Source organism: Berkeleyomyces rouxiae, assembly GCF_048999995.1.
Source record: "Berkeleyomyces rouxiae strain 22BRR77 chromosome Unknown BrBRR77_ptg000012l, whole genome shotgun sequence".
NCBI classification, from domain to species: Eukaryota; Fungi; Ascomycota; class Sordariomycetes; order Microascales; family Ceratocystidaceae; genus Berkeleyomyces; species Berkeleyomyces rouxiae.
This window is the reverse complement of record NW_027396502.1, coordinates 771,929-784,843: the sequence shown is the minus strand read 5'-3', so window position 1 is coordinate 784,843 and position 12,915 is coordinate 771,929. Positions and strand designations below refer to the sequence as shown.

Below are 12,915 nucleotides of genomic sequence, written 5' to 3'. Positions count from 1 at the left end.
TGGGCAGATTAATTGGGAGTGCAGTGGGATGTTGGGCGGAGCAAAAGGACGCTGGAGAGCAAGCTGGCCGTTGGCTGGGGCGGATCACGACGTCAGCGCTGGAGTGCCGGCAGTGCCTGCTAGCTGCTAACTGCTAACTGCTAACTGTGGCTGCTTGGTTTTAGGTGTGTCTGAGAAGGATGCGGGCCCTGGCCAATCACCGTCTGAGGGGCATTTGGGAGTCTGGGAACCTGGCACTTGTGCACAATACAATACATTGAGGGGGCCCACCCACCCAAACAACCGCCTGAAAACGGAAGCCTGGCCAGCCATTTTGGGCTCCCAAAGCCCCTGTATCAAGTGGCATTGGGCCTAGCCCGCCTGTAACTAGTCCCAGGCCCAGGCCTGCCCCTCTGCTGTTGGCCCCACCACCCCATTCATTCATTCATTGCATTGACCACCTCTAACAAGGTATCAATGTATTGCTGCTTCTGCCTATACCTGTACCCCACTTTTGTGTTGCCGCTCCAGCCCAGATCCCCCACCCTGTCCTCTATCCACAGTCCTCCATACTCTGTCCTCCTGTCTGCCTGTCATCAATCCACTGTCTTTGGCCCGCTGTATTTTTTTTCTTCACGCTCAGACAGAACTATCATGCAAGCCGCCCTGCGCCAAAGCTGATCCGCATACCTTTTTTCTACTCTAAAAACTTCCGACCCCGTTTCCAACCAACCACCATTGCATCACCTCCCACAATGAACCCCAACTTCTCATCCAACGTCACAGCTTCCAAGCTCAAGAGCATTCTCAAATCCTCCAAAATTCTCGACGACGACGACGACGCCCCCAATGCCAACCAGCTGAGGCTAGAACGCGAGCGCCACGCTCGCGAAGTCGCCATCAAACATGCCCAGACAATCCAGATGCGCAAAGAAATCGAAGCCCAGGTCCTTGACAGCATCGTCGCCCTCTCCGAGTTCCCTCTTGTCCGCGGGCCCAAGTACACGCCAAAGTGCCCGTCGGCCTCAGACATCCAGGACTTCAAGGCCCGCATTCGCCTGTTCCAGCCCAGCGACTACGACGATTTAATAGAAGAGCGCAACCACAACGGCCTCTGCGGCTACGCTCTCTGTCCCAACCCGCGCATCAAGGTTGCCGGTACCGGCGAGTGGAAGATTGTCAACACAAGCCGCAAAGACTTCAATATTGTACCCAAGGCAGACATTGAAAAATGGTGCTCAACAGACTGCGCCCGCCGCGCCCTCTACGTCAAGATTCAGCTGAACGAGACTGCTGTATGGGAACGTGCCGGTAGCTCTATACTGTCCATTGATCTTCTCAATGAGGGCCAGGCCAACATAGAGTCCCTGAACGGCGTAACGTCAGAAATGGACAAGCTAAAGCTCGATGAAGAGCGAACTAGAGCCCTAAACCTCAAGGACCTGGCTCACGAGCGTGGAGAGAGTGGTCGTTTCGGAGATGCCACTACTCGAGTTCCTGTTCTTATCAATGCCAAAGATGAAGTCAAAGAGCCGGCCCCTCCAGACTCTGAATCAGCCGCCGATCAGGATGGTGATGGCCACTTATTGGTTGATGGATACAAGCCGCGTACAGGGCAATCAACAGCTCTCCAGTAATTACAATCTACATTTCTTTTGCAGTCACAATACCCAATTCGTTATTGCAAGAGGAAAATAAAACATGCACACAAGAATAACACATGTCACCTTGCTGACTAGAAGAGCATTTGGAGTGAACCAAGTTTGTTCATCCTCCAGCTCAACATTTGTTACCACCGCCCAAAAGAGCAGAGCAACATGGTCTGCACCAAGACACGTCTCTTAGCACCAGAGCCATATGAACATCTACCTATCCAAAAAAGATTGACGTCCATGGTGCTCTGGTAGAGTAGAGTGCAGGTGAGCCCAGCAGCATAACCCCATTTCTGGGGAAGAGAAAAGAAATTGGCAATCAAGCATCATCAAGAGACGCAAGGTCTCAGGAATCAGCGACACCTTGTGGGGGTTAAGATCCGTTCTGTTGATAAGACGATCTAAGTGTGTACTCACTACCGGTCCCCCTTTGACGCTTTGCAGTAAGTCAAAATCCCATTTTTGTTATCCGAGCCAGTCGTGAAACCGATTTCCCAATTCGCTTTGAAAAAAAATATCGACGGAATATTTAGTCGCGGCGGGGGCGGTCACCGAAGCGGCGGTTGCCACGGTCGTTAGCCTGAACCTGAGCGACGTTGATGACGTTGACGGGGATGGAGTCGAACTGTTGAAGATTGGTTAGATTTTTTCTAATGCGAGAGGTGATGTGGTGTTGACTTACGCCCAGAGACTTCAGCAGGTCCTTGGTCTCGCCATCAACATCCAGCTGGCCGTTCTCGGAGTTCTGGGTGAAGTCCAGAGCAGAGACCTCAGGGACGTACTGGTCCTTGCGCTCACGCTCCTCCTCCTGCAGCTTGAAGGAGATACCACGGACGGGGCCGCGCTGGATACGCTTCATCAGGTGGGTGGTGTAGCCGGCAATCTAAATGAAGTCTTGGTTAGAACCTAGTTCTTGGTCACAATGGCAGCCACACGATCAGAGGCCGGACGCGAAAAAGAAAGAAAAAAAAACTCCATTGCCCACATGGTGAACAATTTCGTTGGTTCTCGTTGTCTTGGTTTGGTGATTGGTGTTCTGGATATGGAACTCGGGTTGGCTGTCACGAACCTTGTTGCGGAGGCGCTTGGAGGCGATGATAGCGATCTCATCGCAGATACGCTTGTTGGTCTCGAAGTCCAGGGTCAGGCGGGGGTAGTACCGCTCAATGATGACCTTGGAGGACTTCTTGACAGTCTTAGTGCGAACGCGACCCATTTTGACGAATTTGTGATGGTTGGCTTGGATTTGAAAGACCAGAGAAACAAAAGGGGGAACAACAAATTCAACTGCCAGTATTTTGCTATGGCCAAGCTATTTTTCGAAAGTGGGCCCTCGATTCAAAAAGAAATTGGTGCGCGCAAGCCCTATGGGTATCACGTGAGGGTAAATGTGGGGGGACAGTTTTGAAACCTATATTAACACTGTGTACTCGAGTTACACAGAAAGCATTAGCGTTCTATTCGCTGTGTCACCGGACTTGCCAGACCATATAGCTTGATTCATGGCAGAATGTTTCACTGCAATCATAATTATACATGAATATATTCTATCTTACATGAATATCAGCCACATGAGACTCTCTCAAGTTATGAAAACCAGTATTCAAACAAATGACTCTGGCTGTTGATACGCCCGTCCTTCACTCCCTCTCGCATCATTGACCGAGACCGTAGCTCTGAGCACTTCCTACAACATTAGACTGGTACGAATATAGCTTTTTCGGTCTTCTGACTGGAGTTGGCAGAGACTCTGCCGCCTTTCTCTCCTCTGCCGCTTCTTTGGGGTCTCTCATGTAGAGCTTTCTCCGTCCATGGAGCTCTTCATAGACCAAGTTAGACTCGGGTTGACTTTCATCAACAGTCAAGATAATTCTGCCCTGGGAGTCGATCCGAGCCATCTTGGGATTAACGTGAACCTTGGCACCACCGACAATCTCGGGGTTGAAATTAAGAATGCCAGGAACATTGGACATTTGGGTTTCAACCTTGGACGGGGTTTTGAGATTGAAGTGGTTTTGGCCGAGAGGAATGTCAGTGACAACACCACCGACACCGAGTCTAGCCACCTCGAAGCCTTTCCAGGGAGTGAGAATTCTAGCACGAGCGAGACGGTGCTTTTGCGGGCCGTATAGCGGGTGGTTGGCGAGGTACTGCGAGCTTCTGAGATATGACAGACCGGCAGAAGGGTGGCACTTGGGCGGTCCCTCATTGGCGTAGGGGCTGGCCGGTCTCATCACTGCATGGGTTTCAGTGTTGCCCTGGTCAGGGGGCGCGATAGGAGCCAGGTCGAGGAACTCGCTCACGTATGAGTAAACCTTGAAGCGTGCGCTATCGTCGCGAAGGTGGAGCATGTATTCGTTGAGAGTCTCATCGGCGATGTCTTTGGCAGTCTTTGGTAAAGGGGCCTTGCCCTCGCCGTTTTCCACTGCCTCGCGAGCTTCTTTCTGAGTGACCTCGGCAGCCAGCTTACCGCGTAGAAACTCACGGAACTCGGGCTTGCGGTGTCTCAGACTAGCCAGATACTTTTTGAACTGTCCTTCGGTCATGCCACCCAGCCACGGGCCCTTGAACTTCCATCTCTTGTGGCTGACTTCGCTTGACCTCTCATGGATGTCGGTGAAATCGTAGTCCTCTTCAAAGACGGACACCTTTCCAGACTGGCCGCGCTGGACGTGGGAGACAGGCATGGTCAATGCAAGTCCAAGCTCGTGAAACTTTTGAAGCGTAAGGCCATGGTCGGCAGCCGAGCTGAAGTCGGTAATCTTTTCAACGGCGTCGATGGCCTTGACGCGGATCATCGGGGTGGTGGTGTTTAGAGTTGTCTTGAGCGGCAGGGGGCGCTTCAAGCCCCAATCACCCTTGGCACGCGAGCTGAGGGGCGACGAAATGGCCTGAGACGTCGGATACGGAGTCGTCGCGGTGGTCGGGGTGGCGTAGACATTGGCTGCGGAGTCGGTAGCAACAGGAAGGGCCTTTGGCAGGGAGAACATGCGGGAGGTCCGCAGCAGCCGCGCGCCAGGAGAGACTCGCACCGTTACCATTGCGAAGGGAGAGCGGCGAGAAGATGCGATCGATAAGATATCAGGAGAGGCTAGGGCCGGTTGGCGGTGGGTTGCGGGCCAAGCTGTCGCGACAGCTCTTTGAAGGTTGGACTTGGAGTCCGATGATGCTTGTGCTGGGGCGAAGGGAAATTTTGGCCCGAAAAGGCTGATTGCGGGCTCTGATTGGCTGGCTGGCCGAACAGCCAAAGTGCATGATTGCCCCACCACGCAGGCTGGCCTGTGCCAAACAAAAATAGACTTCATCGCCGACTTGAACTTTTTAGCGGAATAAGACAAAGGGGAAGTTGAATTTGCTTCACTCACTCCATCACGCGCTTAATCTCTCAGCGGACAGGAATATTGCCGCTCATAGGATGCAGGCAGTACGCAAAATGGCAGCATCCACAACTTCAAATATTTACACGTCGGCGGCGCTTCAGTTTGAAAAGATTGCTCGTTGCTCTGTATGTAAAATCCGTTAATCCCAAGGTCTCTTGGCCTTTGGCGTACTGTATGCGTCCTGCGTGCGTCTCGATTGGAAGTGCGCCCTTTGCTAACAGTTGTTCCCGTGGCGGGCAGACCACGAGAGCACGTGCGTCCATTCTCACCCTTCCCCATGGCTCTGTCCAACTTCCCATTTTCATGCCTGTCGCTACCCAGGCTTCACTCAAGGGTATCACGCCCGAACAGTTAGAAGAGACGGGCTGCAGACTGTGTCTGAATAATACGTACCATCTTGGTCTAAAGCCAGGCCAGGAGGTGCTGGATAAAGTCGGCGGTGCCCATAAGCTCCAAGGCTGGGACCACAACATTCTGACTGATAGCGGAGGGTATGTCTTTTCTTGTCACTTCTCTTGACGGTGCCTTAATTCTAACTTTTGCCTAGCTTTCAGATGGTCAGTCTACTCAAACTTGCCAAGGTTACTGAGGAAGGTGTACGTTTCCTTAGCCCTCACGATGGCTCACCCATGCTGTTAACTCCAGAGCACTCGATGAGCCTTCAAAACAGCATCGGCAGTGATATCATGATGCAGCTGGATGATGTCATTGTCACTACCTCAACCGACGAAGCCCGCATGCGGGAAGCAATGGAGCGCAGTGTCCGCTGGTTGGATCGGTGCATTGCTGCACATAAAAATCCATCGACGCAAAATCTGTTCTGCATAATCCAGGGTGGCCTGGACACTGAGATGCGCAAGGAATGCTGCCGTGAGATGCTGGCTCGAGATACACCTGGAATCGCCATCGGTGGCCTAAGCGGAGGTGAGGCCAAGGAGGACTATTGCAAGGTGGTGGCCACTTGCACTGCTCTTCTACCAGAGCTCAAGCCACGCTATGTCATGGGCATTGGCTATCCCGAAGACCTTGTGGTCTCGGTGGCCCTGGGTGCAGATATGTTTGACTGTGTGTGGCCGACGCGAACAGCGCGCTTTGGCAACGCTATTACCAAACATGGTGTGCAGAATCTCAAAGTCGCCAAGTTCATGACCGATTTTGGGCCTATTGAGGATGGCTGCACATGTCTGTGCTGTCGGCCAAAGGCTGACGGCGGGCTTGGCATCACGCGTGCTTATATCCACCACAACGCTTCCAGGGAGACTACCGCAGCACATTTGCTCACAATACATAACGTCCACTATCAGCTTAACCTCATGGCTGAAGTGCGCAAGTCCATCATTGACGACTGCTTCCCAGCGCTCATCAAGCGCTTTTTCTCCGACTTGTATGACGGGGACAAGTCCAAATACCCATCATGGGCGGTCAACGCTCTACTTGGGGTTGGCGTCAACTTGATTGAATAAGTTACACGATGGCATGATCGCAAGACGGTTGCTTCGAAGGCAAGACAGGGTACAGGTAGTAGAAACTGTAATTTACAAAGATACCCGCTAGGAGACAAGAACTATAATTGCATCACTTGGTTGTAATGTTGCACGTGTCTTAAGCAAGTCTCTGGAAGTGTCTGGTCTTGGTTTAACACAAAGTATCTGAAGCGGATATTCCCTGGAGTGAAAGCAAGAAGGTGTTGAATGAACCTGCAACAAATGTGCATGAATCCATTGGGGCATGAATGTAGAACCCTATGCAATAGTTATGGACATCGAGGGACGGAGAGATACCTTGTCGAGCTTCCTGGGTCTTGCTAGTTACACAAGACTCGTGGGCAGTTACACCAGGCAGTGAATGCAGAGCTGGGGCTGGACATTCAAGACACGCCCATGTCAGTCAAGACCAGCCGCCTACCTTGGCTAGGCACAGTGTACTAGGCCTTAGAACGTTTTGTATTGCTCGATATTTGGACCTAGAGGCACGGATGCAGCCAATGTTTCAGTTGAGTGACTCTCATTTGTACAAGTCCCGACCCGCCTATCGGAGTATTCTTGTCATCTGACAAGACCTGGGTGCACCGTTAGGGTTATAGCGGGTTTTTCGTCTCGCCGAAGTGGGACCAGGGAGTACGAACGGAGGACCCCACTTGACTCCACCTCACCTGACCCGCCCGCACTTTAAAAGTGGAGGAGCGGCGAGGTTTAGAATGATGTTTTTTCTCTCGGGACTCGCGGAAGTTTGGGAGAAGAGCGACAAGGCCGCTTAGACAGGGATGATGTGATTTAAAATTTACCCAAGCGCCTTGGATGTTTCTTTTCTTTTGTGTGTGCTGGGCTTTCTGGAGCAAAACGGTGGAGCAAGACAAGCTGTCAAGCCAAGCCCGGATCAAGTGTCACATGCCGCGACAGTCGCAGCGGGATGGACGTGCGGCGCATGTCGGATAAAGATGTGCAGCAGTAGACTTTATTTTTCTTTTTTTTCTTTTCACACAAGCAGTTGGTTAGAAGACGTGTGTACCTAGGGAGGGGGTGTAGAGGTTAATGTACCCGGATTTGTTAGTGAAGATGTCTCTCCGTGTGCTTATAACACTTCCAGGCCGAGTTACATGTCACGTTTTCTTCAAGCCTGACCCGGACCTTCGCTGCAATGGGCTTTCGTCTCTTTTTGTTTGGCTGCACACCGTGGCTCGGCGTGACTCAAGTCCCAATCCTATCCAAAGGGTGCAATGCTATTACCGGCCGGAAGCCGAGGAGACGCCATCTTGGCGTTTTGGGTAGCTGGCCTTTTTGCGCGGCATAACGTGCTTGGCTTCTTGACGTCATGATGAGAGTATGAGACCATTTTGGCGACTCCCGGAACGGCACCGGCCTGAAGACTGGCTAGAGCACTATACTAGCTCTAAGTTCCAGTGAGAGCCAGCCGGGCTCCTGGTCGAGGCTTGATCTCGGAAACTCGGAAGCCTTGTCAGGCGATTTTACGTTGACACCTTGGTTTCTCCTACCTTGAGCCTGTAGCCAATGGGCTAGGAGAGGGACTTTTTTCTGCATCTTTTGGGTCGCGTAGATATAATGCAGAAAGGATATGCGGGCGAATCAAAGGGAGACATTGGACCGGACTTTTACGCCAGCGTCGGGAAGACACGGGCTGGACAAAGTTGCAGCGGTGGCCAGTCACGATACCAAGGTTTCTGGTTTTTGTGCTGGCTAGACATGCTTGTATTTACTGCGCGAGCGGGGAGAGACACCAGCTGCCACTCGAAGTGCCAGCATGCAGCTGTATTGGCTGGGTCGAAGCCGGGCCCCGAGACTGAGATCCAGGCCAAAGATACGAGTACGTAGGTACCAGCAGCTACAGGTGGTATTTGTAGTCGCTAGCCGAGTCATATACTGGACCCTTGGGCTGGGATGAAAGCACCGTTGGGGCCTGGGCGGACCGGGGGCTGCCCTCGAGGCCTGGCCGCAGCGGGGCCTCCCAACGTGGACGTGGACGTGGACGTGGGCAGAGGAGCAGGCTGATGTCAGCTGGATATTGGCTTGCTAAATGTCGATTTCCGCAGTCTCTGTGTCCGGTGCAACACTCTTCTGCCCATCTTCCGTTCACCGTGGAGGTTGTGTTATAAGTGAGTTAAGAATAGACATTCCGCTCAAAGCGGCGCACGGACGGCGCAGCCATCAGAACAAAGCTTGGCAAGTCAAAAGTGGGGTTTTCGTGACGTGATGTGACAAAGAAGTGGAGGGAAGGCAGGGAAAAGAAAAGGGAAGGTATGGGATGGGGACGCAAATCCCACCGGTGCAACGTGCAACTGCAACTACTAGTTACGAACTTACATCCTGTGCTCCTACCTAGTTTGGCCGACATGTGAACCACCTTCCCATCCAAATCGTACGAAAAGAAGGAAAAAGGACCTCCAAACACCCAGTTGGTCAGGCGCAAACGACACAGCTTCCCAGTAGTCTACAACTAACTAGTTATAACCAAGTAACTAACTGACCACACACACCTTCCCGAGGCCCCTGCCTGTTGCGGACCGGCAGGCAGCTACTGGGTCAGCAAAGTCTGAGACCTTGGTTCAGCATGTACGCATTTATGTACATACATAAATACGTAGCTACCTACTTGGCTGTACAGGTGCAAACAAGCACACCTGCTCTCAGAATGAATGCAGCACCCACAGAGTCAGCGAATGCGCCCATGGATGCGACGGGCCTTGAGTTTCTTGTTTCGAGTTCGGCCAACTGGAACTCGTAGCATAATCTCACAAAAACAATCTAGAAGCAGAAAAAAATAAAAAGAAATACCCGAGACAGCGGCAGACTTCACTCTCCCCCCCTCACCTAGTCTCCCATGTCACCTGGCCATACAAACCCACGGAAGAGGGTACAAGTGCGGGGTGGACTTTGTACCTGCCCTGGAGCCTCTCATCGCGTATGGATCTTGCCTTTCTTTGCTTCCTAGTCCGCGGACCTTCCGTTTACGACTCACACGGTAACTGCGAGCTATGATGGCCACGACTTCAAAAGCACGCTGCTTCTTCCTTTTTTGTCGCGTCTCTCTCTTCCACTCTCTTTCCATCTTCTTGCCTCTGGCATTCTCGTCTCTGAACGCTGCGGCTCTCCTGCTGACTAAGAATCTCGCGCTGCCCCTCCGGCCGGCCTTCAACCTCAACCGCCTCGCATCACCACCACGCCGCAAGCTTCCCTCTGCAACTCCTACAGCCAGAGCCCAGCGTTGCTGCTCTGTTGCTGGCTTCAAAGGTACGTCGGCAACCAAAAAATACTCGCTTCCACGGCGCCATGTTTTGCCTGGGCTTCTGTCGGTTTCCGTCTGCATCGCACAAGTACAAGTCAAGTACCCGTCCGAATTGGGCGTGTCTTAGCTTGGCCCATTCAAGCTGTCTTTTTCCATCCTTCTTCCAAGACCTTTGCCAGGCCGCCATCCGCGGGCTCCGATGTCAGAACAAGACCTGTGAGAAAGCTTGGCCTGGCCAAAACTGGCTGGCTGGCTAGCTATTCGTCACTCTTATTTCCCATGTCCAAGCATCATCATTGCCCCGCGGCTCCTCTCCTCTCCTCCGTGCCCCTCTTTCCCCTCCTCGTCTTCCTTGCTTTTCCGCCCCTGCTCCGCCGTTTCCGCCATTCATCCTCCGATTCTTGGAGTCAGCGCTCTGAGCACTCACAAGCGCGCGCATACTTGTACATTGGTCATCTGTTGATTCATGTATACAAATACTCCTGCCCCGGACAAAGACATGCTTGTGCCATAAATTTCATGCACCCTCGCCGGTCTTCTTCACTGTCGTCATTGGCTCTCTTTTCTAACATCCTCACTTGTCTTCTTTCCCAGTTGTCGACTGTATATTTGTTGGACATAACACGCCTTTAGTGCTAATCGCAACTACACACGATGGCTTCAAATGCTACTATAATTGCATCCGTGCTGGCTAGCTCCAGGTACGGATCAGTCGTCATCCCCCGCCCATTGGACTATGTTGTTGATACCGTCACCAACATTTCCGTCTGGGCTACCATCATCACCGCCGTGGCCTTGTTAGTGGTATATGACCAAGGTTCGTTCACACAAAGCCCGTACAATGTCAAACTAGGATCCTCTGGGCTCCGTCAGGATCGAAGCTATTTGGCTCTAACTTGAATGTTGTTCTCTAGTCAGTTATCTGCTCAACAAAGGCTCCATCGCTGGTCCTTCATTCAAAATGCCCTTTATTGGGCCTTTTCTGGAATCGGTTGACCCTAAATTCGAACAATACTATGCCAAGTGGCTCAGTGGTCCGTTGAGCTGTGTCTCTGTTTTCCACAAGTAAGCTTGGCCAGCACCTTTTGCATTGCCAAAGGCTAACCACTCCATATCACCAATTCTAGGTTTGTCGTCATCGCTTCCACTCGTGATATGGCCCGCAAAGTTTTCAACTCGCCTGCTTATGTCAAACCTTGCGTCGTTGATGTTGCCCATAAGCTTCTTGGGTCTACAAACTGGGTTTTCCTTGACGGACGTGCCCACGTGGAATATCGCAAGGGTCTAAATGGCCTATTCACACGCAAGGCTCTCGAATCGTATCTGCCTGGCCAGGAGGAAGTTTACAATGTCTACATGAAGAAGTTTATCGACATCACCAAGAAGAACGGCGGAGCCCCCACACCTTTTATGCCTCACTTTCGTGAACTGATGTGTGCTGTTTCGCTGCGCACATTCGTTGGATATTACATCTCGGACGAAGCCATTCAAAAGATTGCCGACGACTACTATCTCATTACTGCTGCCCTTGAGCTGGTCAACTTCCCCGTCATTATCCCTTACACCAAGACCTGGTACGGCAAGAAAGCTGCCGATATGGTCCTGGCTGAATTCGCCAAGTGCGCTGCGAAATCCAAAGTGCGGATGGCGGCCGGTGGAGAAGTGACGTCAATTCTCGATGGTTGGGTCAAGAGCATTTTGGACTCCAACCGCTGGCGTGAAGCCAATGAAAATGGTGACAGTGACGGTCTTGAAAAGCCTACTCCTCTTCTGCGCAACTTTACCGACTATGAAATTGCCCAAACTATCTTCACTTTTCTTTTTGCCTCTCAAGATGCTACTACAAGCGCCGCGACTTGGCTTTTTCAAATCATGGCACAGAGACCCGATGTGCTTGATCGTGTCCGCGAGGAAAACATCAGAGTCCGCTCTGGTGATATCCATGCGCCTCTCAACATGGATCAACTTGAGTCACTGACATACACGCGAGCCGTTGTTCGAGAGTTGCTGCGCTATCGCCCTCCTGTCTTGATGGTCCCTTATCTAGCCAAGAAGCCTTTCCCCATTACCGATACATACACTGTCCCCAAAGGTAAGTTGCTATATTTCGCTATGCCAAAAATTCATAGTCTGTTACGCTGCTTACTTACCTTTGTTTATCTTGTAGGTGCAATGATTATCCCCACAACTTACATGGCCCTTCGCGATCCCGAGATATACGAAGACCCTGACACGTTCAACCCCGACCGCTACTACACTGGCGATGCTGAAGTCAAGGGTGCCAAAAACTACCTTGTGTTTGGCACCGGTCCACACTACTGCCTAGGCCAGATTTACGCCCAGCATAACCTAGCACTGATGATTGGTAAAGCATCCATGGAATTGGACTGGACTCACCATGCCACCCCGCGCTCTGAGGAAATTAAAGTATTTGCCACCATCTTTCCAGCTGTAAGTCATTCTTCGGTCGATGTACGCAGGCAAGCCCATAAGACTAACAGTCATATCTTCCAGGATGACTGCCCGCTCACTTTCACTGAAAGGGCTTGATTTTTCTAGTCTTTCTTGTCGTTTTCGTAACGTATCCCTCAGGCTGGAAGTGAAAGCATAGTTATGACCTGAAGCTTTGTCTCGGGTTACTTTTGATTCTTGATTTGTTCTTGTTTAGTTGGGTTGGCGCAATGGAGTTTTCTGGGCTGCGACGAGGCACTACACCGTTGGAAAACAGTTCTTTCCAGCAACTTTGGTAACTTTTACCGCGAAGCTGTTGGTGCGGCATCTCTTAAAGAGCGTTTGGGCAACAGTGTATCTGCTTACATGATTCTTTTCTTTGCAGTTGACGGGCATGATACCAAGCAAGAGCCCGGGGGTCTTTGGAGTTTTCTTGGTTTGCCTCTATCTTTTTTCTTCTTCTTCTTCTTGGTGGGACGATTTCATTGGCTTATGATACACACTGTAGTGTTTTGTTGCGGTTCCTTTTTCGTGCTCAAATATCCATGGTTTTATTGTTCTTAATACTAACTGAATGCATTCCATCCTGAACACGAGTTGACGTGATATACAGGGTTAGAATTTGGTCAGACCCCGGATTGGTGTCTGTATGAAAATAAGCAGCATGACCCTGTCGTAGACCCTAACTTCCTGCCCGAACTGATGAGGTAATG

At 51.5% G+C, this 12,915-nt stretch overlaps 5 protein-coding genes across 5 annotated transcripts; 3 read left to right on the top strand and 2 right to left on the bottom strand.

Annotated features, from left to right (window-relative positions):
* Positions 1 to 734: 734 nt before the first annotated feature.
* BROUX77_007509 (uncharacterized protein) lies at positions 735 to 1,616 on the top strand (the record flags this gene model as incomplete). The annotated part of the gene is made up of 1 exon (XM_073752612.1): positions 735 to 1,616. One exon carries the CDS (start codon positions 735 to 737, stop codon positions 1,614 to 1,616), a length of 882 nt encoding a protein of 293 aa, XP_073601802.1.
* Positions 1,617 to 2,160: 544 nt separating this feature from the next.
* BROUX77_007508 (uncharacterized protein) lies at positions 2,161 to 2,847 on the bottom strand (the record flags this gene model as incomplete). The annotated part of the gene is made up of 3 exons (XM_073752611.1): positions 2,161 to 2,256; positions 2,314 to 2,514; positions 2,701 to 2,847. The coding sequence occupies 3 exons, from the start codon at positions 2,845 to 2,847 to the stop codon at positions 2,161 to 2,163; spliced, it is 444 nt and encodes a 147-aa protein (XP_073601801.1).
* Positions 2,848 to 3,286: 439 nt separating this feature from the next.
* On the bottom strand, positions 3,287 to 4,672 carry BROUX77_007507 (uncharacterized protein; the record flags this gene model as incomplete). Its single annotated transcript, XM_073752610.1, has 1 exon — positions 3,287 to 4,672. The coding sequence occupies one exon, from the start codon at positions 4,670 to 4,672 to the stop codon at positions 3,287 to 3,289; it is 1,386 nt and encodes a 461-aa protein (XP_073601800.1).
* A 392-nt stretch (positions 4,673 to 5,064) lies between these two features.
* Positions 5,065 to 6,474, top strand: BROUX77_007506 (uncharacterized protein; the record flags this gene model as incomplete). Its single annotated transcript, XM_073752609.1, has 3 exons — positions 5,065 to 5,136; positions 5,252 to 5,502; positions 5,559 to 6,474. The coding sequence occupies 3 exons, from the start codon at positions 5,065 to 5,067 to the stop codon at positions 6,472 to 6,474; spliced, it is 1,239 nt and encodes a 412-aa protein (XP_073601799.1).
* Positions 6,475 to 10,405: 3,931 nt separating this feature from the next.
* On the top strand, positions 10,406 to 12,301 carry BROUX77_007505 (uncharacterized protein; the record flags this gene model as incomplete). The annotated part of the gene is made up of 5 exons (XM_073752607.1): positions 10,406 to 10,568; positions 10,666 to 10,816; positions 10,879 to 11,843; positions 11,919 to 12,202; positions 12,266 to 12,301. The coding sequence occupies 5 exons, from the start codon at positions 10,406 to 10,408 to the stop codon at positions 12,299 to 12,301; spliced, it is 1,599 nt and encodes a 532-aa protein (XP_073601798.1).
* Positions 12,302 to 12,915: the final 614 nt, after the last annotated feature.